The sequence below is a fragment of the Microtus ochrogaster genome, unplaced genomic scaffold, assembly GCF_000317375.1.
Source record: "Microtus ochrogaster isolate Prairie Vole_2 unplaced genomic scaffold, MicOch1.0 UNK14, whole genome shotgun sequence".
In the NCBI taxonomy this organism is placed as follows: domain Eukaryota; kingdom Metazoa; phylum Chordata; class Mammalia; order Rodentia; family Cricetidae; genus Microtus; species Microtus ochrogaster.
In genome coordinates this window covers 3730440-3753526 of record NW_004949112.1, presented here as the reverse complement: position 1 = coordinate 3753526, position 23087 = coordinate 3730440, and the positions used below count along the sequence as shown (strand labels likewise).

The 23087-nt window shown below is 50.5% G+C and overlaps 2 protein-coding genes across 2 annotated transcripts; both read left to right on the top strand.

Moving 5' to 3' along the window:
* The first annotated feature begins 1614 nt into the window (after positions 1-1614).
* Positions 1615-3332, top strand: Cldnd2 (claudin domain containing 2). Its single transcript, XM_026789139.1, has 4 exons — positions 1615-1792; positions 2085-2225; positions 2887-3006; positions 3257-3332. Exons 1-4 carry the CDS (start codon positions 1624-1626, stop codon positions 3328-3330), a joined length of 504 nt encoding a protein of 167 aa, XP_026644940.1. The 5' UTR covers positions 1615-1623; the 3' UTR covers positions 3331-3332.
* A 672-nt stretch (positions 3333-4004) lies between these two features.
* Etfb (electron transfer flavoprotein subunit beta) lies at positions 4005-17262 on the top strand. The gene is made up of 6 exons (XM_005366908.3): positions 4005-4135; positions 11891-12049; positions 12280-12438; positions 14137-14199; positions 16065-16223; positions 17047-17262. The coding sequence occupies exons 1-6, from the start codon at positions 4079-4081 to the stop codon at positions 17215-17217; spliced, it is 768 nt and encodes a 255-aa protein (XP_005366965.1). The 5' UTR covers positions 4005-4078; the 3' UTR covers positions 17218-17262.
* Positions 17263-23087: the final 5825 nt, after the last annotated feature.

Below are 23087 nucleotides of genomic sequence, written 5' to 3'. Positions count from 1 at the left end.
AACACAGACACAGAACCACACACAGACACATGCATACACAGAACCACACACAGACACAGAACCACACACAGACACAGAACCACACAGACACAGAACCACACAGACAAAGAACCACAGACACATGCATACACATAATTTAAAACAATTCACTTTTAAAAATTAAAAAAAAAAAATCTTTTTTTTTTTTTAAAAAGAGAAAGCTGCTGGAAGTTGGGCTTGGTGGTACACTCCCTGCCCTTGGGAGTCTGAGGCTGGAGGACTGCTGAAAGTCTGAGGTTGGCCTGGCCAACATGGTAAGTTCTAGGACAGCTAAGAACTACATAATGAGACTGTGCCTCGAAACAGAACAGAACAAAAATTAGAAATGGCAGTTCAAGACTATAATCCGAGCACTGAGGAGGTAGAGACAGAAGAATCAGAAGTTCAAGGTCAGACCTGGGTTGCTCAGCAGGTTTGAAGGCACTGTAGGCTACAGAGTTAAAAGACTCTGTCTCAAAACCACAATCCTGCTGGGTAGGTATAGTGGTACCTGCCTTTGATCCCAGCACTTAGGAGGCAGAGGCAGGCGGATCTCTGTGAGTATGAGGTGAGAATGATCCACAGAGTGAGTTTCGGGACAGCCAGGGCTACAGGGTAAGACCCTGTCCCAGAATCAAACAAACAAACAAAAACAAAAACAAAATATTCCAGAGCAGAGACCAGAAAATGAATATGCTCTGGGAGAGGATATCCCTTTAAATAGCTACTAGACGAGGGTTCTGGAATCTCTGCTGCCTCATAGAGACCCATCCCCCCACCCGTGAGCTGTCTGTCCCAGGGGACCAGGCGGTGAGTCATTTTCTGGGGTGTATATGTATAAGGGTAAGGATGGAGAGGGCACTGGGCCAATAGAGGCCTATATAGAGACATTCAACTGAGGAAGGAAGTCCCTGGAAGGTAGTCACTGAGCTGTGCGGCCTGAAGTGAAGATGCAGGTGGGGTGGGGAAGGGGGTGGCTTCCAGTGAGGATGTCTTAAAGTCCGCTAGGTGGTGTAGAACTAAGTTTCTCAGAGGGAGCCGTAAGTTCGTAGGGAAGGTGGTCCGGGAAGGGGATAGGAGCATGGGGTGATAGGAGATCGGGAATCTTTTGTTTTGTTTGAGATAGTCTCGTGTAGCCCAGGTTGGTTGTAAGTTCACAGTGTAGTGAAAAATGACCTTGAACTTGTGGTCCTCCTGCCCCCTTCCCCCACATGCTGGGATGACAGGTGTGCCCCACCACGCTTGGTTTACACTGTACTAGGGGATGGAACCTAGGACCTTGTGCGTGCAGGGCAAGCACTCGACCACTGAGCTACATTTTAGCTCCTGTTTCTTTCTATTTCTTTGTTTGAATTGAGATAGGGTCGCACACTGGAGTCCAGCTGGCCCAGAACTCCTTATGTGGCCCAGGACTGCCTTGAACTTTCAATCTCTTGCCTCAGCCTCCTCGGCGCTAGTATTACAGGTTTGAATCACCACATGAAAAGTGTTGGGGATCTTGAGGTCACCAGGCAGGGGGCTTAGGGAGGGAAGTAGAGGAGCCTCTCCTGAACCAAGGGTGTGAGCCAGTCCTACCTTGATGTCCTTGGCAGCTGCCCTCTTGGCATGGGGGTGAAGAGGAGCCTTCAGACGGGAGGCAATTTGCTTAATCTCTTGACCAGCATCCTCACAGTACTGTCCACTGCTACCAACTACTGGATACGACAGCAGGGGGGCCACAGTGGGCTGTGGCAGGAATGTACCCACGGCGTCTGCTCCAACATTCCCTGCCAGAGTGAGACCTGCCCCTATATCAGACCACATTCCAAAGCCCATCCCTGTCCCCAGCTCCAGATGTTCCCTCCAACCCCAGGCTCAGATCCAGCTGTCCTCCACCACCAAGGCTTTTCCTCCCCAGACCTGTCTTGCTTCCCTCTTCTTGGTCCCCATATAAACACTGGGAGACGGCTGAGCTCTAGATACACACGGTGTGTGTGTTGGGGGGGGGGGTCAGGGTGGCTAGGAGCACTCAAGGCTGCTCTTTCATGGCGACGGGGTGCCCCACTGATGCAACCCTGTCTCTCTAGACACCCTGGCGGTGACTGCAGCATGCATGGTGTTGGCAGCGACCTTCAGTATCGTATCTTTGGGGATGGGGATGAGGATTTGGTGTCATGAGGGCGAGTCACTGCGTAGCCAGAATGCCATTGTCTTACTTTTTCTCAGCGGTGAGAAGTCAGCTACACTCATGTGGAGAGTGGGTGGTGGTGATGGCAATCCCGAAAGAGCTGGGTCAAGAGGGGTTGGCTGATAGGGTTAGAAGTGAAGGGGCGTGGCTGGAGGATGAAGTGGTAGAGTCCATACTGGAGAGACAGCCTCTTAACAGTAGGAGCAGGTGTATCTCTGTTTCTTTTGCCTGCTCTTGGGACTCTTTTCTTCCCACTGGGTTGCCTTGTCCAGCCTGATAAGAAGGCTTTTGCCTTGTCCTTTTGTATCTTGTTTGTCCTGTTTGGCTGTGGTTTCTTGGAGGTCAGTTCTTTTCTGAAATGGAAACAGAAGGGAAGAAGTGGATCTGGGGGAGGGAGGAGATAATAAAGATGGGAGGCATGGAGAGAGAAAACTGGGCAGGTGTATTGTTTAAGGGGAGAATCTATTTTTAATAAAAAGTAAAAATAGAAATGGAAAGGAAAGGGAAAGGAAAGGGAGGGGGGGCGCAGAGGAGGGCAGGGGAGGGGAGGGAAAGGAGGGGGAGGAATGGGGAATCCACAAAGGCCAAAGGGTAGCCAGAGGCTGTTCTGAAGGGCGTGGCCTGGGCTGGGCAGGCTTGGGTGCAGCCACCACCTGATCCCTCCCCTCCCCCCCCCCACCTGACGGGTGGGCTTGGCTCAGGGCTGCTGCTGATGATTGCACTGATTGGGTACACTGCAAAGAATGCCTGGAAGCCAGAAGTCTTCTTCTCCTGGTCCTACTTTTTCGGATGGCTGGCTTTACCCTTCTCGTTTCTTGCGGGTAACCAGCACAAGGGGAAAAGGGTGGAGACTACCCCTCTAGAGATTCCCCGCCCCAGAAACCTCCCAGGCTCCTGTTCTCCCAGGAAGGCCCACAGTGATTTCCAGGGATTCCCCAACACCTGCACTCCAGACTCCAGCATACCCGGTGGAGACGCCCTTGGAGCCCCCATCCCTAGTCCCCAGGCAGGCCAGGTCATCCGCCCTAGGGCCCACCTTTCTCCCCCGGCTCTGCACTTCCCTCCTGCCAGGCTTCTGCTTTCTGCTCGCGGACATGATCATGCAGAGCACCGAAGCCATCAGCGGGTTCCCAGTGTGCCTGTGAATGCGGCCTGACTGGGGCAGAATAAAGGAATGGCTTTTAGCGCCGGTCCTGCGTGCTTTTCTGCGGAACTAGTTAGGCTTGAAGACTGCGGGAAAACGATTACCGGGGCTTGTAGAGAGTGATGGAGGTCAGGAGGAATGTGGGCCGGTGGAAGCGGAGACATGGAACCTGGAACATGGAGTGGACTCGGGGTGAACAGGTGGGGTCGCAGGAGATTTGGACGCAGGGAGAGGGTATGGGGATTAGCCGACACTGGGGAGTCGTAGGGGACGTGGGGCCGGGGGACAAGAGGACACGGGGGAGTCACAGGGAAGGAAAGTGTGGACGCATAGATGTGGAGGAAATCTAAAGGGACACCGCGGAGGCGAGCAAGAGATGGGGGAAAAGGCACAGGGTGCGCGTGGGAACACAGACACGGCGACCTGAAACGGTGAAGAAAGACGGACGTGAACTGCAGAGCTGGGGACTACAGAAGTACGAGGGGAGGGGAGAGGACGAGCAGGCTCCCAGCCAATTTCACTCCCAGGCGTGCCCTTTCCCCTACTTCGGCGCCACGCCCCCTCTTCCAATCGGCCCGCCCCGGATTCCGCCTCTCTCCGAGTTCCGCTTTCCATTGGCTTCCTCTGGGCTATGCAGCGATTGATTGGTTGGTGGCGCCGCGCGCAGGCGCAGAGACAGACCCGGGGGTGGATTGACCGAAAGTCTGCTTAAGGCGCAACCCGAACGGGCCAGTGACTGCTGCAGGAAGATGGCGGAGCTGCGCGCGCTCGTGGCTGTCAAGAGGGTCATCGACTTCGCTGTGAAGGTGACTTTCCCCACCCTGACTCTGTCCCAGCACCTTGAGACCGCAACTGTGAGCTTCCAGGATCAGGAGCGTACCCCGCATGGGAGATCCTTCTCAATTTCTATTGCCCTTTGACCAGTCATACCTGGAGCAAACATCAAGGGCTGTGAGTTTCTGACGATCAGATCCCTCTGGGGTCGCGACCGTGCTTCCCTCTTTCTCAGTCCCTTGGTAACCGTGGACTGGAGGAGTCATAGTTCCTGTTTAACACACGGGGAAACTGAGGCTCAAAGTCACTTAGCAAGGGAGAAGCCGAAGAGACACTTGTGTGTGGGACCTGCGGTTCAGTCACTTTCTGGCTGCATTACCTGCTCTGCAAGTACCCCACATGGGGAGCCATCTGCTTCCTTGGGACTCAGAAACTGCCTCATACACATAACCACGGGTTGCTCAAGGAAGCTCTTTTGCTAGAAAGGGAAGGAGACTTGTGTTTGCTGGAGAAACGGTTTGAGGGCTGGACCCCTGAAGTCCCCAAAAAGAAGCTGACAGAGGCAGCATTGAATCAGACTGGGTTCCAGGCCAGTCTCTCTCAATGCTTGGCCTATCCTGAAGGGAAAAAGATGGCGACAGTTCATGTGTGTCTATCCCCATCATCTTGGGGGGTCCCTTCTGTGACCTTCACATTTCCTAGCTTTTCTAGCTTAGGACTGTGCACCCAAGACAGGTGAAAACTGGCTACAACTGTGACAGTAATACCACTGTCCCCACACCCCCACTGAGGAATGATACAGAAGACAGACTCAGGCATGAAATGGCCACGACTCTAACAGCAGACACTGAAGTGGGCACAAACCACCAGCAGACACACAGGTCCTGCACAGAGTCTAATCCATTTGCACATCTTCTGTCCCCTAAATCCCATAGAGTGGATGAGGCCCGTGGGATCCCCCAGCTGGGGAAGCAGCCAGAGTCAGAAGTCCAGGCAAGTGGGGCTCTTGGCCTGTTTGCTATAGAGAAAACAGGTTAGCTTAAGGATACTCCTCACAGCCCATGACAGAGATGATACTTCTGGACTTAAAGATACACACTTGGGTTCCTGGGATCCGACTCAACCACCATTTATTATTTGTTTGTTTGTTTTGTCTGTGTGCGTGTTGGTGGGGAATCAAATCAAAACCTTCTAAATGCTAGGCCAGGCAAGTGCTGTACCATTGGGCTTTAGCTCCAATCGTTTATCTGTTTTATTTTTAAAATAATAATAATTATTATTATTATTATCAGGGCCTTTTTATTTAATTTTTAAAAATGATTATTTTATGTGCATTGGTGTTTTGTCTGCATGCATGCATGCGTGAGGATGTTGAATACCCTGGAGCTGGGGTTTGCAGACAGTTGTGAGATACCATGTGGATAGCCCGTGTCCTTTTGAAGCGCAGCCAGTGGCCAGCCCTTAGAGATAGTTTTATTTAGTCTAGGTTTGCCTGGAACTCACAATGATGTTGAGGATGACCCTGAACCCCTGATCCTCCTGTCTCCACATTGTAAGTGTTGGGATTACAGGTGTGTACTGCCATGCCTGGGTCTCTGTGTTTAATTCCGAGGTGTTTACTAGCCCAGGCTGGCCTTAGATGCCCCATCCCCAGCCTCGCTTTGATGCTTGGCCTGTAGCACCTCACCCAGCACCCTCACCATCTTGAATCAGCTCTGACCCCAGCACCTGCTAGCGCAGAACATGGGCCATGGTCATTTATGGTATGTTCAGTGAGAACTGCTAAAAGTGAACCCAGCATGGTGTCTACCTCACTCCTCTCCTCCAGGTCAATGGCACCTCCCTCCTGCACTATGCTGGGCTTCCTACTTCATATCCAACATCTGCTGGCTCACTCCCCTAAAGGCAGTCAGGGAGTCAGACCTTGCTTGCTTCCTAATCACTTGGGCCAGACTTAGGCACCATTCTTTCTCCTAACCCCCAACCTCCTTTGGACTGTCAGTTCCCAGCCCCACTCCTAAAACACCATGGTTTCCTTTCCAGCCCCAGGCTCCAGGCTCCAAGTCTGAGCCCATTAGCCCCTGTTTCACCTGAATCCTAGCTCCAGCCTGCCCCATCTTGGACTCTGCCCTTCAGCTCTTTCTCATAGCCTTGGGGGTTTTTACATGCAGGACTGGCCCTATCTTGTCATTCTCAGGGTTCTGTTGTCCCCAGCACCTTTCATACAAAGTCCCAGTTCCTTGGACTGGCTTTGGGACCCTAGGCTATTTGGTGCCTCCATCTATGTCCCTCCTGCCCCCCCCCCCATTTCTACTTCCATGCCTCCAGCCTGTGCCCCATGTAAACCGATTCCTTTGCCTCTGTCCTTCCTGCTCTATTTTCCAGTGTCTTCTTCCTGTCTTGACAATTGTGACAAGTTGATTGCGTCAACTTTGACCCAACCACCTTTCTCCACAGAACCCTGGTCCTGTTCTGTAGTCCCTTTCCATAGTATATGGTGGTCCTCTGTTCCCCCCAGTGTGCCACCTACACCCCCATTTCCAGATTGGCAGCTCCTGGCCAGCTGGACCAGGTGTGTCTCACCTCTGTTTCCACGGTCACCCAGTCCCTCACAGTGTTTACGCAAAGATCACCTTTTCTGAGGCCTGCCATGATCCCTTGGCAAAGGTTACAGTGCTCAGGGGCCCTGCCACTCTGGACTCCTACCATGTAAGCAACGTCACTTTTTATTGCCATTTTGGAATTTAAAATCTGCTGGGGAAAGAGTGGCTGATGTGTTCACAGTAGGAACAGTCTCAGGCTGCAGGCAGGCTATCACAAAGGTTCATCCCACTGATAAAATGGCCTTTAACATGATTTTTTTTTTATGTGTAAGAATGTTTGCCTGTAAATATGTTGTGTGCAGTATTTGCATGCACTGCCCTTGGAGGCCAGGAGAAGGCATCTGATCCCCTAGAACTGAATTTACAGATGGTTGTGAGCCACCATGCGAGTGCTGGGAGCAGATTCCCAATCCCCTGCAAGTACAGCCAGTGTTCTTCACCGCTGAGTCCTCTCTCAGGATCCAGAGAGAATGGCCCGGACTCCAAAGCCGCCTGTCTGGGCCGCTCTTGTCTCTGTAACTCTGAGAAAGATAATGAGCCACACTGAGCCCCGTTCTCCCCCTCTTGGCAGTGGAACTTATGGTAGTACCTACTTTATGGGGGTCAATTACTTTTTATTGCATTTGTTTATTTGTGTGGGGGCGGATCCTGCACATGTCACGGTCCTGCTGTGGAGGCCAGAAGCCAACTTGAGGGCGTGGGTTTCTGAGATCAAATTCAGGTTGTCAGGCTTGGCTGCAAGTCCCCTTACCTACTGAACCATCTCAGTGGCCCAAAAGGGTAGCCCAGGCTAATGTGAAACATCCTCGTATGTGTGCCTCTTCAGCGTATCCTGCTGGAAGGGCCGCCACCGTGGATTGCTGAGTTGGGAGAATCGTCCTTGAAACGGTGCCTTCTTCAGTGAGTGCTGCTGACTGTTTGAACCGAGAATGATTGATGGGAGCCTCTTTAGCAACCTTAAAATATAGCCAGTGCCTGCAGAGCTGGAAAAGGTGGTATTAATAGGTATTTGGCAACTCTCTGATGTTTGGTTATGGTCAGGGGCACATTTTCCATAAGGCTTAACTCTCTTTGAGTTACACAGGAGAGGCTGGGTAATTTGAGGCCGCCCCACCCCTTCAGTGAGACTCCCCACACCTTCCCTTTATGACCTACACACTTTTGCCTCCCAGCCTCAGGCCCTGCTGTAACTCCAAGAGACACTTGGTGCCACCCGTGTGACCTCCCATTAGGCCTTGCTGCTCCGCTTGTCCTGTGCCCACCAGTGCCCTTTCCCATCAAGCTCCATTAAGAAAAGTCTGGCACAGACCCAAACGGAAGCCTGTGCACTGTGTCAAGGGCCCTGGAAAGGCTGCCAGGAGCTGCATTTTAAAACTCCCTCTTTAAAACAAGTGTTTGTGCGTGTGTGTGTACATGCACAAGCAGGCTTACGTGTATGTGCCATGGGCCTTGGTCAGAGGCTCTCTCCTTTCACCGTGTGGGTCCTGGGAATCAAAGGCAGGTTGTCAGGCTTGGCAGCAGGCACCTGTGCACACTGAGCCTGCTCACTGGACCTCTAGTTCCTTTATCTTCATTTGTTTTTGTTTTTTTCATGTGTCCTATCCTGGCTTTGAACTCCTAATTCTTCTGCATCTGCCTCCCAAATACTGGGGTTATAGGTGTGTACCCTTACAGTCTGCTCATAGAAACCCCTTTCCTTGTAATCTTATCTACCCAGGAAGCCTCCTCTTGAACACTAGAAGTTCAAGGCCAGCCCAAGCTACCATGGATCCAAGGCATTCTGAGCAATGTAATAATAATACCCCATCTCAAAATTAAAGGGGGGCACATTGCCGATGATGTAGTTCAGTGATCCAGTGTTTACCTAGAACAAAGCAATCTCTGGGTTGTGTCTCTTAAAGGAAATAAGAAATAGTTTATTTTAGAGCCATTTTGAGTGACCATGGTCCAGCAACACAGATTAAGGTTACCAAATTACATCTTCCAATGTGGAAGTGGTTTCATGAAGTTTTCATAGTTTTTCAGAACAAAGAAAGTCATAGATCAAGGCAAGTTTAAAATACACTGGTGGCTGTGCAGAGAGGCAGGTTCATTGAGATGGGGGAGGCTTTTCTATAGGCCTAAAATGCTACATGGTGGGAGCTAGTGGTCTGCTAAGTTAATAGGTTCTAAAGGTTTTTATCTATTAGTCCCAAGATGTTAGTTCAGATGCACAGGAAGGCCAAGACTAAGCTAGAACTAACCTACGATAAGGTGATTGGCCTCTGGACTGTCAGCATTCCAATCTTTCCGCAGCCCTGATATTCTCAAAAACAAACAAACAAACAAACAAAACCCTCTTGGATGTAGTAGACACAACTGCTAATGCCATAGAGCCTCCTGCTACTAAGACAGTCTTAAGTTAGACCCCCTCCCTCTGCTCCCACTTCCTCCCTGGGTGATCTTGGATCAGCACTTGGTTTCTTGTGCCTCAGTTACCCCAACGTGGCAATAACAGTGACCAAGTTCCCTGACTATTAGGACAAGCTTCAAGAATTAAGGCTGCTAGCATGAATTAGACCCTTGGAGCAGGGCTGCCTGCACGGGCCAAAGCTTAGGCTGCTGAGCATCTGAATTCATGTCTGAAGGACCAGCAAGAGAGGGCTGGAGATGCCACTCAGTGGCGGGGTGCTTGCTGGCGTGCTAGGCTGACCCTCAGTTCTGTAGATGTGTCAAGCCAGCCGTGGTTTGCTGGCTCAGTCCTTCCCAGTAGCTGGAAACATGTCGGGTGCCTTTAAAGGGGGCTCACTGAGCAGGCGAGCCGGCAGATTACCTTGACCCCTTTTTGTATCCAAGGGGTCCACAGTGAGATCAGCCCTGGGCCTTCCCCAATTTAACCAGCACAAGCTTTTCCTGTGGAGGGGGTTTTCCTCCCTGTCTTAAAAGAGAAAACTCATATATTACATTTTTTTAAAAAGATAGGGTCTCAGCCCAAGTTGGACTCAAGTTTTGTAGCCAAAGATAAGCTTGCACTTCAGATTCTTCCATTTCTTCTGTCCGAAATTCTGGAGTTACAGGCCCATATCACCATACTTGATTTGTCTGGTCTTGGGGGTGGAGCCCAGGGCTGCTTGCATACCACGCAAGCACTCTGCAAACTAGGCTACATCCCCAGCCCTATCTTGAGCTTTGTTTTTTAAGGAAAAGGTTTTTGTTTTTATTTCCCTTGCTGGCATGTCTAAGTGCATGGGGAGATGCTTTGGGACCTTAGTTGTGACCTTGTAAGGCAGGCTGCTCTCACCAGTTTGTTGGCCAGGATTTGCTTCACAGGTAGTTGATGGGGATTCCCCTCTGTATGCTGTGAATACCATTGGTTGAAAAAGAAATTGGCTTGGCCTGATAAGGTAGAGTAGAGCTAGGTGGGGAAAACTAAACTGAATGCTGGGAGAAAGAAGGTGGAGTCAGAGAGAAGCCATGTGGCCCCACCAAAGACAGATGCTGGAACTTTACCTGGTAGGCCACAGCCACATAGCAATACACAGATTACTAGAAATGGGTTAAATTAAGATGTAAAAGTTAGCCAATAAGAAGCTAGAACTAATGGGCCAAGCACTAATTTAATTAATACAGTTTCTGTGTGGTTATTTTGGTTCTGGGTGGCCGGGATGAACAAGCAGCCTCCTACAACAGGTAGTGATGTGTAGGACAATTCAGAACTAGGGCTGTTAACCTAGAATTGATGAGGATCACAACTCTAGGGCTAGCCTGGGCCACAGAGCAAGTTTAAGGCCAGCATGGGTAAATTTGTAAGACCCTGTGTCAACATAAAAAGAGCCAACTGGTAGAATGCCTGCCTAAAATCTACCAATGAGGAGCTGGGGTCCTGCCTCAGTGGTAGAACCCCCATTAAAGTCTCCCAGTGAGGGATTGGGGTGTGACTCAGTGGGAGAATCCCACCTAGAATCCCTTCAGTGTGGCTCAGAGGTAGAACCTCTGCCTTGCATGCCTTTGGAAGGCCATAGGTGCCTATCACAGAAGTCAGTGCTGCCGGTCTCTACCATGAAGCCACCCTGGGCTGCATTGGCTGCACTGGCTTCCCTTAACTCTATCTACTCTCCCAACTCTTTTCTGCGCCAGGCTGCTGCAAACTTCACTGGGTTGACCTCGGTCCTCTTTCAGATCTTAGCCTGAGGGCCTCTATCCCATGGAGCTCTTGCCTAACAGCTTCCTCAGGGCCCTGTTGCCATCCCTCAACAGCTTCAGAAAGTCCCGGAAATCATCAGGTGGTGCCTCAGGGGCTGCCAGACTGTGACGCCCGCTCCCTCCTCTGTGCATGGGCATGATGAGAGCTGGCCTCTGCTAGATCACTGCGTGAGGATAAGTACAGTGGCTCAGAGCCAGGGGCTTTTCATTTGTGGTGGGTAGCAGTGTTGGGTACTGCTAATGACACACACCTGTAAGTCTGGTGCTAGAGCCAAAGGAAGTGAGGTCCTTTGATCTATGTGTGCAGCCCATAACACGCGTGAAGGCACAGACAAATACACACAAATTATATTACATACTAATTATATATGCGTGTGTTGTATGTGCACATGTGAATACATAAAGAGGCCAGGAGAGGGTGCAGACCCCCTAGAGCTAGGGCTATAGGCAGATGTGGTGCTTCAGTCCTCTGGAAGAGCAGCAAGTCTTTCAAAAGTATACAGCCTTTACTAAACCAGTTCTCCGCTGGGCCTCTTAAGAGGGTGCTCTGCCCACATCCTGAGTTCGGGTCTATGGAACTAAATTTGGCTGTTTGTTTTGAGCTGATCTCACTGCACAGCCTGCCCTCTAGCTCCTGAACCTCTTGCCTCAGTCACCCTTGTGTTTGGATTTCCTGGTAGGTGTTGTTCACTGGGGCTAAAGCATACAAAACTTTCTTCCATAAATACACACGTGTGTGTATACACACACACATGCCAAGGGTAGAGACAGAGTCCAGGCAACCATGTCAAATGACTGCTGCTTAGTAAAATCTGAGTGAGATGAGAGGGTGTCCTGGCATCATCTATGAGTTCTACAGGGTCCAGAACCCATGCCCTAGACAAGGTCGTGGCCCTTTGTGGACCTCTGCGGTCTTCATCTCTGTGCAAGGGTTAGCACGAAGGCCCTGGCCTCAAGCCCCTGCCCCTCTCTGACACTGTGCCTTCCCTGTCTGCCACACAGATCCGGGTAAAGCCTGACAAGTCAGGAGTGGTCACCGATGGCGTGAAACATTCCATGAATCCTTTCTGTGAGATTGCAGTGGAGGAGGCTGTGCGGCTCAAAGAGAAGAAGCTGGTAAAGGAGGTCATTGCTGTCAGCTGTGGCCCCGCCCAATGCCAGGTACCCAGGGACCCTGAGTGGGAGCGAGGAGGCTGGGACCGAACCCTGGATCTGAAGGAGGAGGGTTAGGGCCTAGACTCGAGGTCTAAGGGAGGAGGCTGGGGACTGGATCCTGGATCTGAAGGAGGAAGGTTGGGCCTAAACCCTAGGTCTGAGAGGAGACTGGGTCTGGAGACTCTTGGTCACGAGCGTGATGAATGATGTCTAGTTAACTGCTCTGCCCTCTCCAGGAGACCATCCGCACTGCTCTGGCCATGGGTGCAGACAGAGGCATCCATGTGGAGGTGCCAGCGGCACAGGCAGAAAGCTTAGGCCCTTTACAGGTGGCCCGGGTCCTCGCCAAGCTGGCTGAGAAGGAGAAGGTGGACCTTCTGTTCCTGGGCAAGCAGGTTGGTGTGCCAGTCCTTCAGTTGCCCACCCCTCCTTGCGCTGCTTGGGGTAGGTGTGAGACCATTGCAGCAGGCTCAGGCTGGCAGCACAGGCCACTGTGAGAGTCAGAAAGATGCTTTTGGTCAAGTTCGGAGTTCAACAAGCTGTGGTTTGGGCTCACATGGGTGAGACAGGCCTGGCACAAGCCAGGGGCAGTGTAGGAACATGCTGAGTCTGGCTCGATAGCTGTGTCTGTGTTTGGGACAGGAGTATGAACAACCGAAGAACGTGCTGAGTGGGGGGGTCAGACCCTTGGTGTGTGAGGGCTAAGACATCAGGGGGATGTGGCTAAGAATTCAGGAGACTGGCCTGGCCTTGAAACAGACTTGAGTGTGTTTGTTGTAGAGCACTAAGGAGCCACAGCCAGTCTGTGAGCAGGAGACAGGATCTCCTCTGGGGCCAGGATGAATGGCTGGAGTTGGGAGGAGGTGGCCCAAGGCTGCACTGGGGCTTGCTGAGGCAGTCTTGCCTCTATTTCACCTGTCCCCTCTGGAGACTCAGGGACACTGCCCTTCCTGTGGGAGCTGCCTCCTCCACCCTTCTCACAAAGATAAGCTTCCAGGCTAGAGAGAGGACTCAGAAGTTAAGAACACTGAGTTCAGTTCCCAGCAACCACATGGTGGCTCACAACCATCTATAGTGGGATCTGATGCCTTCTTCTGGTGTAAAGTCATACATAGAGGTAAAGCACTCATACATAAAATAAGGAAATCTTTTTTAAAAAGGATACACTTCATGGTGTCATGGGAGGACGGCAGAAGAAGGGGGATGTGGGAACAGCCACGGGCAGTGGGGAGGAGGGGGATGATGGGGTTATCAGTGGGTGCTGAGAAGGTGGGAGATCAATGAGGCACAGAGGCAGAGGATACAGGAAGCCAAAGAGGCAGCTGGGGTCCTAGGGATGGGAGAAGGGGCTCCAGGGCTAGCCTTGGGAAGAGGGTATAAGTGCAGGTCATGGGAATCCTGCCAGCATGGTGAAAGTCAGATAATGGAAGACATTACCAAAAGCTAGAGAATCACAGCAGAATCCATAAACTGAGGCCAAGTGCTAAATCAGGGAACAAACCAAAAAGACAGGGCCTGGTGGGGTTGGGGTCCAGGGCTCCCTGGTACTAGGTGTTGGCAGCTGGCATTTAGCAGCTCCAGGAATATCACGATTTCATGATCCATCTTGAGTCCTGTGCCCCCCCCCCAACCAATCAGTGAGTATGAAGGGGAGTGTGGATAGAATATTCTTACTGCCTTTGCTCTTGTTCCTTCCGGTTTCCGCTGTAGCAGGCACAGATCCTGGCTGCCTTGTGGAAGTTAGGTGAATGAATGACCGCACAGAGGTCAAAAGGGATGCCCAGTGCCTCCATATTCCTGCACAAGTGACTGCTTATTCCCTTGGTCCCAGGGAAGAAGTCATTGTAGAATAGGAATTAACAACCTATGGCTCCAGGAAACATCTGCTTTGCCAATAAAGTTTTATTGGTACAGCCATACTTGTTTATTTACATACTTCCTGAAGCCAGGGTACTATGTGATCTGCTTGCACAGCTTGCAAAGTTTTAATACTTCCCACCTTCCCTGCTGAGCACTCTTACTGATAAGAAGTCTAACCGGGCTGGAACAAGCCCAGGCATCATCATGAAGTCCTCCCTCTCTCTGCCTACCAGGCCATTGATGACGACTGTAACCAGACAGGTCAGATGACAGCTGGACTTCTGGACTGGCCGCAGGTGAGGCTGGGGTAAGGAGCACCTGACCTCATCCTCCAAGCCCAACCCCTCCCCAGGACCTTTGCACCTTCCGTCTTCGCCTCCTGCTGTGCTGTTTTCCTCCACCGGCTTTCTGGTTCTCTCAATGCCCTGCTTCACGGCTCTGCTCAGAGGATCTTTCTTGCCCTCACTGGATGAGGCAGTGTTCTGAAGAGACAAGTTTACCAGTTACTGGACTAGACTATCAGGATTTTTTGTGACAACCTTACTGAGAAATCAGGGACCTACAGTAAGCTGTGCACCTAAAGCATATGATTTACAATGAGAGACCTTGTCTCAAAATATAAGGTGGAGGGCTGGCATGAGGACTCAGTGATAAAGGTGCCTACCACCCAGCCTGCTGAGCTGAGTTTGATCCCCTAGACCCACGGTAGAAAAAAAAAACAAACTCCCCCAACATATATATATATGTATATATATACATATACATATATACATACATACATACTAAAAAATTTAAATAAAAAATAGATGTAAATTTTAAGAGTAATAAGATGGAGCATGGCTGAGGAAGACATCAGCTGTTGTCCCCTGGACTCCACATGCACCTGTACACCCACACAGGTGCAAAGCCACACGAAGTTCACCATCTGGCACATTTTGACACAGGGTTTACCCATGAATTCATTTCCAGAGTCATAATGCACCTCGAATATCAGGTTTTAAATTTAAACCAATGAGGACATGGCGAGAGGACTCAACAGGTAAAGGCTCTTGGTGGCAAGTCTGACCACCTGACTTCCATCCCTGAGAAGGAGCTGCTCATTTCCTTCCTCCACCTCTTGAGTACGGGGTTGATAGGCCTGCCCCAATTTACGTGGTGCTGGGGATGGAATGCAAGGCCTTGTGCATAGCAGGCAAGCATTGTACCAACTGAGTTACATCCCCCACCTCCAAGTTCCTGATTCTATAGCAGAGCTGAAATCTTTAGCTAGTATTGAGGACAGGAGCGATGGCTCAAAAGTTAATAGCATGGTTCCCCAGTACCCATGTCAGGAAGCTTACAGCCTGTGACTCCAGTTCCAGGGGATCCAACACTTCCTTCTGACCACTGTAGGCAGTGTTCTCGTGTGTGTGTCTGTGTGTGTATACGCGCACATGTGCACACACATAATAAAATGACGAATGTGGCTAGTGTTAAAATAGCAGAGGTGACCATAGCTGAGACAATGTAAACAAAGCAGAGTCAAGGAAGTGACGTGTCTAGTGTGTTCTACCCTTTCTCCCTCTATCTCTTAAAGACTTTTTTATTATTTTTATTTACATATATGTGTGTATTTGTGTGAATGTGTGTGGGTGCCCTCAGAAACCAGAGGTGGCATTGGATCCCCTACAACTGGAGTTACGGATGCATGTGAACCACTGTGTGGATCCTGGGAATTGAACTTGGATCCTCTGGAAGGGCACTAAGTGTTCTTAACTTAGCCTTCTCTCTAGCTCCTAGATATATTTTATTGTTAATTTTGTTGTGGGGGAGGGGTGCTATGTGTGCAGGTGCCTACAGAGGCCAGAAGAGGGCATCAATCCCTGGAGCTGTAGTTACAGGCAGTGGTAAACCATCCACGTGGATGCTGGGAAGCAGACTCAGGACCTCTGCAAGATCAACAAGTGCTTTTAACCACCGAGTCACTGCTCCGGCCCCATTGCCACATTCGAATAAAAACATGGAGATGAGCCCGCGCCCATGTTGGCTTGCTGTCTGTCACCCCTGATTTTCCGTGTCACACGGACTCTTGTCTTCAGGGTTCACCTGCTCGTTTCACCCCTCTTTGCTTATGCTCAGCACCTGTTTTGAATTGACTTTTCTCTGACGCTGTCCCCTCCAGGGCACATTCGCCTCTCAGGTGACACTGGAGGGCGACAAGATAAAAGTGGAGCGGGAAATCGATGGGGGTCTGGAGACCATACGCCTGAAGCTGCCCTCTGTGGTGACTGCCGACCTGAGGCTTAATGAGCCTCGCTATGCCACCCTGCCCAACATCATGGTGAGTGCTTGGGGCAAGCCACTGGGGCCTATCATGGGAAGGACTGGTGCCTCCTCAGTGATTGGATGGCACAAGGGATATAACGTCCGAAGGAGAGGTCACTGGCCATCTCGGCTAACGGTTCCCAGGCTTTTCTCTGCCGGTGGTAAAGTTAACAGACTAGTGTAGCGACAGGAGAACCTGTCAGGTCACAGCTGGTAGAGGGTCTCTGCAGACCCCAGCGGGGTTTCTTCCTGTCATCCTAGCCAGTGGGAGTTCACTAGACAATCCTGGACAAATTACACGGCTTTATCCAGTCACCTTAGCTCACGAGGGAAGGCTCATGGTTATCTGCCAGCTGGCAGTCATTGTATAGGGTATCTTGGTGGGACCTAAGGTCTCTTGGTCAAAAGGAAATTGATCCCAAATTCTCACAGCAAGCAGGATAAGTTCTTTCGGTCTGCTTGACCAGAATGGTGTTTGGTGAGTCACCTTGACCGATACAGAAGGTTGAGTGTGTCACCTTGTCTATTAGGATTCAGTGGGTCAAGCCAGCCAATGTGGAGGCTTCAGTAGGTCAGCTCAGCTGCAGCCTCTTCGCCCTGTGCTCTGTGAAAAGCTTAGGATGCGTCCCTAAGGGAGATCTGCTGTCATGGAGCATCCCAGGGCGTCCCAGCCTGGAGGAAGAGACTACTTGCAGTGTAACTGAGAAAGCATAGCCCTGGCCAGCAGGGAGGTCCTGAGGGATGCTGGCACCAGCTAGCCTCTGTGTCTGCACCACTCACCGAGAGGAGGTGGGGTCAGGACGGGCTTAGCCCTGTGAGCCACCAATTCCTGTGTGCAGAAAGCCAAGAAGAAGAAGATTGAAGTGATGAAGCCTGGAGACCTGGGTGTGGACCTGACCTCCAAGATCTCTGTGATCAGTGTGGAGGAGCCCCCTCAACGCTTGGCAGGAGTCAAGGTGGAGACCACAGAGGACCTGGTGGCCAAGTTGAAGGAGGTGGGGCGGATCTGAGCCCCTCCCTGGTACTCTGCAATAAAACTGTGCCTTTCCAAGACACTGCCTCTGTTTCCTCATTCTGTGGATGTTCATCCCTTGATTCAGTCATCCAGCAACATGACAGGCCCTGCACAGGGTGAGGCTGAGGAGCGAGCCTTGGGTCACAGCCTGCCACTGACTTCAGTGTGACGGAATGGAGGCTGGTAGTCCAGGCTGATGAGGGCTGGGCAGAGGTGCACACTGTCCTGGGTCTTCTCTGGGATACCTAGCCTAACTGCTGGGATCAGAGAACCTTCTTGAAGATGGTGTTCAGATGAGTGCTGGAGGAATATCAGGGAGACAAGGGCTCATAGCTGCAGAGGGTTTGGGTAGTCCGACATCTGGCTAGACAGATCCCTACTGAGACTTGACACAAAAAGGAATGAGGCTAGAGTCTGTTGTCTTCTGAGGGACACATAGCCAGGAAGACATTGAAAGCCTGTGGCCTGGGTCTGTGGTTCAATGGCAGAGCACTTGTCTAGCATCAAAACACCTGCATTCCACTCCAGCAACAGAAGACTCAACCCAAGTCAAAGATGGTGGCTGTTGACTAGAATCCCAGCGCCAGGCTGAGGCAGGAGGAATGCTGTGAGTGTGAGGCCAGTGTGGGCCTCACAGAGCAAACAACAGACGAATTCTCAGGTGAGATGACGAGGCCAGGGCCCTACAGTCGGATACAGAGACTCTAGATGCCCACACTAGTCCTTGCCAAACTGTCCCCAGCAGACCAGAGCACATGGCACTGTGTGGTGTCACAGTGAGGAGGATGGGTTCTGTGTCTAGGCCTTAGAGTTCAGACCCCACCTCTGGCTGATTCTAGCTCCAGGATCCGGAGGCAGGTGATCTTTGAATCAAGGCTGCAGCTCATCAGGTGGGATTCGAATAATAATAGCTGTGAATTCAGGTTTCTTTTTGTGCCATGACTTCATGGCTTCAAACAGCGTTAGGCTTAGTTTGGACATGTGCTGTGGTCCTCTGCACTGTAATTGAGGTGCATGAGCCCTCCCCAAAGCTTTTTGTTTAAGAGGAGTGTGTGTGCGTGTGGCAGGAGGGTATGTGTGCATGGTTAAAGGCACCTCTGGGAGCCAGAGGCAAAGGATCACAGGTGGCTGTGAACCACCGACGGGTGCTGGCAAGAGCAGGAAGAGACCACTTAGCCTGAGCCTTCCCGCCAGCCCTAGAATATCTTTGGTTTATTTTTGAAGGTTTTATAGATATATATACAATATATCTTGCCAGGCATGATGATGCAGACATTTAATTCTAGCCCTGGGGAGGCAGAGGCAGAAGCAGGCAGGTCTCTGTGAGTTCAAGGCCATCTTGGTCTATATACCAAGTTCCAGGACAGCCAGAACCACATAGTGAGACCCTGTCTCCTCCAGTATGTCCCCACCCTATCTTCGCAACGTCTTATTTTTAAATAATGTTTGTAACCCTCTAATTTTAGTCAGTCCTGCCCACTGTAATATGGATCGATCTTGTTGGCTAATTTTTGTGCAGATAACCACAGTTACTAGTGTTACGGCACTTTGGCCCTCCTCCAACGGTTACATTCTTTCTGCCCCTTCTGTGGTGTTCGGGTGGCAGAGGGAATGGTACTGATGTGCATTTAGGGCAGAGCACTCAAAAGTCACTTAATCTCACCAAGATGGTGGCAGCCTCTGAGAGACCCACGGAGGCTCTGAGGGGAGAGGAGAAGTCTCCTGAGCCCACGGCATCTCTGAGACAGCTGAAAACGGGCAGGTCTTATGGGACAACCCATGGAGGCTCTGAGGGGAGAAGCATAGTCTGTTGAGCCCATGGCATCTCTGAGAACCACATAGTGAGACCCTGTCTCCTCCAGGAAAACAGGCAGGCCTTATGGGACGACCCACGGAGACTCTGAGGGGAGAGAGGTAGTCTGCTGAGCCCACGGCATCTCTGAGACAGTTGAAGACAGGCAGGCCTTATGGGGAGACGCTTTTAAAACGTGCTCTCACAAACTGGAAGGGAAGATGAGGAGCAGAGCTGTGCTTGCAGTGCACATGGCTGTGAAGGGTGTTGAATGGTATGGGCGCATGGATGCAGTGGACAAAGAATGTATTACTAAACAGGGCCGGTCCTTGGCCAGCAGGCTGACTGCCACCATGGAGCCACTGTGTACAGCAGCCTGGAACCGGTACAGAAGCATGTCCTTACTGAATATGGCTGCTCACAGGCCCGTGGGCTGGTCCGCAGCATGGAGACAATGCTGCTGCAGCCTACTCTGCTCACCCTGCTGGGGAGAGGAGATGGCGGAGCTGCGGCATCACCCACAGGTTACAAGCACAGAAGGTCATACCAGTGAGCCACAGGGCAGCTGGCACCAAGGGCAGGGAGGTCTACGGTAGCCTGAAGTTCTTAAGGATCCTGTCCACAGATGCCCTGCAAACCCCCAAGATCACCCTGACTCTGAGCAACAACAGGAGATCTGAGATGGTTCTCAGTGTTTATGATGAAACTAGAAACCTTGAACCAAACCAGTGACTTGTTGCGATAAATATTTGCATGTAAAGCTGTTTGGGCAATGTCACATCCGTGAACAAATGTGTGATGGAGCGGTGGGAAAATGGCCGAATGGATAGGCATGTGTGCAGAAAAGAGGTGGAACTAGAGAGGTGCAGGAGCGTGCTGCAGATTAGGAAGTGTGTCATTTCCAAATAGGACCTGCAGGATGGTATGCAGCAGGCTCTGGCCCCAAATGCGCACTGACTCTGAGCAAGGACAGGATGTCAGAGATGGAGAACAGGTCATTTTCTGGATTGGACCTTCTTGAAAGACCTTCATGGTCTGTGTGCCTCTGGAGGCCATGTTGATGTCCGTGATTCATGTTACCACTGGATGCCATGTTGTCATGGTCTGTGCCGCTGCCTGGAACCACGTTGATGTCTGTGGGCCATGCTGCTGCCAAAGGCCATGCTCTCTGTTGCTGCTAAAGGCCCTATGGATGACCATGGTCTGTGCTCCTGCTGGACCATGTTGATGTCCAAAGGCCATGGTGATGTCTGAGGCCTGTGTACCATGCTTTCTTTTGGGCCACCCACCAGCTCCCAAATCATGACATGGAGACTTATTAATAGTTATAAATGCTCAGCCTTAGCTTATGCTCATTTCTGGCTAGCTTTTTTTTTCCTTTAACTTAAATTAAATATTCATCTATATTTTGCCTCGAGCTTCTTTTTAAACCTTCTTTCTTTTTGTTTATCTTACTTTCCTGCTGCCTGCGTGTCTGGCTGGCTGGTGGCTGCCTGACTTCTGGCCCTGGGTATGTCCCTCTTTCTCCTCTTCTTTCTTCTCTCTCGAGCCTTAGATTTCTCCTCTTCCTTATTCTCTCTGCCCACCAGCCCTGCCTGTCCCTCTCCTGCCTAGCTATTGGATATTCAGCTTTTTATTAGAGCAATCATGTGCCTCAGGCAGGCAAGGTGGAACAGCAACGCATCTTTCTATAATTAAATGAAACATAAATAAATGTAACACATATTTTCCCGGTTAAAATAATGTTCCACAGCAGGTCTGTGCTCGTGCCAAGAGCCATGTTGATGTCTGTGGTCCACGCTGTTGTCAGAAACCATGTGGAAGTAACTACTACTAACTGTAAAGGCAAAGGTTCCTTTTGCATTAATGACTGCAGAACACAGTTGAGATGAGAGACAATGAAGGCTTATGTGACACCCCCCCAAAGAAACAGTCTATACAGAAAGCCATTGGAGAGAGCCCTTAAAACTGTGATAGGGATGCTAGAGTAGATCTTTATCTTTTCACAGTTGGTGGCATCTGGTGGGGTGGTAACTGGGAGTTTGACCATGTTCCAATGAGTATATGGCAACGTAAATTGGACTTGGTGTGTTTTTCTTCCTTCTTTCTCTTCTTTTTTGGGGGGAGGGTCCAAGTTGGGGGTAGACCTGGGAAGATTGGGAAGCGAGTGTGATCAGGGTGTATTGTGTGAAATTCCCAAATAATCAATAAAAATATTATGCCAAAAAAAGTCACTTAATCTAAGCACTTTAGACAGTTAGGAGTCTTCCTTAGTGCTGCTCACCGCACAAAGGCGTCTCTGGCCAAGTGAGAGCAACATTAGCCAAATACTCTTCTAAAACAGATTTATTACTAGACATAGTGGTGCACACCTTTAACCCAGCACCCCAGGAGGCAGAGTCAGATGAATCGCTGTGATTTTGAGGCCAGCCTTGTAGGAGGCCTCTTATTTGTTCCCAGCTGCCCAGAACTGAAATAACCACACAGAAACGGTACTAATTAAATCACTGCTTGGCCCATTAGCTCTATCTTCTATTGGCTAACTCTTACATCTTAGTTTAACCCATTTCTATTAATCTGTGTATCACCACAAGACTGTGATTTACCAGATAAAGTTCAGGTGTCTGTCTCCGGCAGGGCTACATGGCCTTTCTCTGACTCCATGGTCTTTCTCCCAGCATTCAGTTTAGTTTTCCCCACCTAGCTCTACTCTACCCTATCAGGCCAAGCCAGTTTCTTTATCAACTAATGGTGTTCACAGCATACAGAGGGGAATCCCATATCACAGCCTGGTCTGCATATTGAGTTCCAGGACAGCCAGGGCTATAGATAGACCCTATCTCAAGGAAAGTGTGATTCCTTATTTTTAAATCTTATGTGTGCACATGTGTCTGTGTACCACTTACATGCATGCGGTTGTGTGTGTGTGTGTGTCTGTGTGGGTTGGGTGGGAATGGAGAGATTAATCAGAGGTTAAGAGCACAGGCTGCTCTTCCAGAGAACCAGGGTCAATTCCCAATACCCACATGGTAGCTCACAACCATCTGTAACTCCAGTTCCAGGGAATCCAATGTTCTCTTCTAGCCTGTGGTACCCACATGCATGTAAGTAGCATACAGACACACACATACAACTGCATGCATGTAAATGGCACATGGTCACACATACAACCTCATGTATGTAAGTGGCACACAGACACACACATAAACCACATTCATGTGGAGTCAGGATCTGCCTATATAAGCAAGGCTTGCTTCAGACTCAAGTTCCTCCTACCTCAATTTCCTCTGATGCTGAGTTAAAGGCATGCAGTGAAATACTTGGCAGGCTGGGGCTCGTGACCCAAGCTAGCAGTTGCCTAGGGCCTCAGCCAAGCTGTGGGCCAAGAGCTATGGTTCCTTCCGAAGGGGCTGCTCCAGAAGTCACACGGCATCTGTGTTCCAAAGGTTGTTTTACCACACAGCAAAGTGCACTGCAACAAGTCTGAGGACACAAAGTGGTCCGGGAACTTTCTCTAAGTCTCTTGGTATAGCTATCATAGAATTTACTAGATCTGAGGATGCAGTAGAGACCCTAATTTCTTTGTTTTCTTTTACCTCCTTTATTTGTATTATTGTTGGTGGTGAGATAGGGCCTTGATATTACTCCAGGCTGGCTTGAAACTTGCTATGTAGCCCAGATTTGTCCTCTGCTTCCTAAGTGTTGGAATTTCAGGTGTGTGCTACCAGACAAGCTTCATTGTGTTTATCTGTTTGGGTTTAGTTCTGGAGATTGAACTCAGAGTCTCATACTTGTTAGGAACAGCCATGCCCCAGCCCTTCACTGGGGGATTCTAGGCAGTGACTCTACCACTGAGCCATACCCCAGCTCCTCACTGGGGGATTCTAGGCAGGGGCTCTACCACTGAGCCACACCCCCAGCTCCTCACTGGGGGATTCTAGGCAGGGGCTCTACCACTGAGCCACACCCCAGCTCCTAACTGGGGGATTCTAGGCAGGGGCTCTACCACTGAGCCACACCCAGCCCCTCACTGGGGGGTTCTAGGCAGGGGCTCTACCTCTGAGCCACACCCA

Coding starts and splice junctions, on each gene's coding strand:
- Cldnd2 (XM_026789139.1), top strand. CDS start 1,624: ATGGGGGTGAAGAGGAGCCTTCAGACGGGAGGCAATTTGCTTAATCTC. Junction 2,226..2,886: donor TGTCTTACTTTTTCTCAGCG/GTGAGAAGTCAG, acceptor GGCTTGGCTCAG/GGCTGCTGCTGATGATTGCA. Junction 3,007..3,256: donor ACCCTTCTCGTTTCTTGCGG/GTAACCAGCACA, acceptor CCCTCCTGCCAG/GCTTCTGCTTTCTGCTCGCG.
- Etfb (XM_005366908.3), top strand. CDS start 4,079: ATGGCGGAGCTGCGCGCGCTCGTGGCTGTCAAGAGGGTCATCGACTTC. Junction 14,200..16,064: donor GACTTCTGGACTGGCCGCAG/GTGAGGCTGGGG, acceptor TGTCCCCTCCAG/GGCACATTCGCCTCTCAGGT. Junction 16,224..17,046: donor CCACCCTGCCCAACATCATG/GTGAGTGCTTGG, acceptor TCCTGTGTGCAG/AAAGCCAAGAAGAAGAAGAT.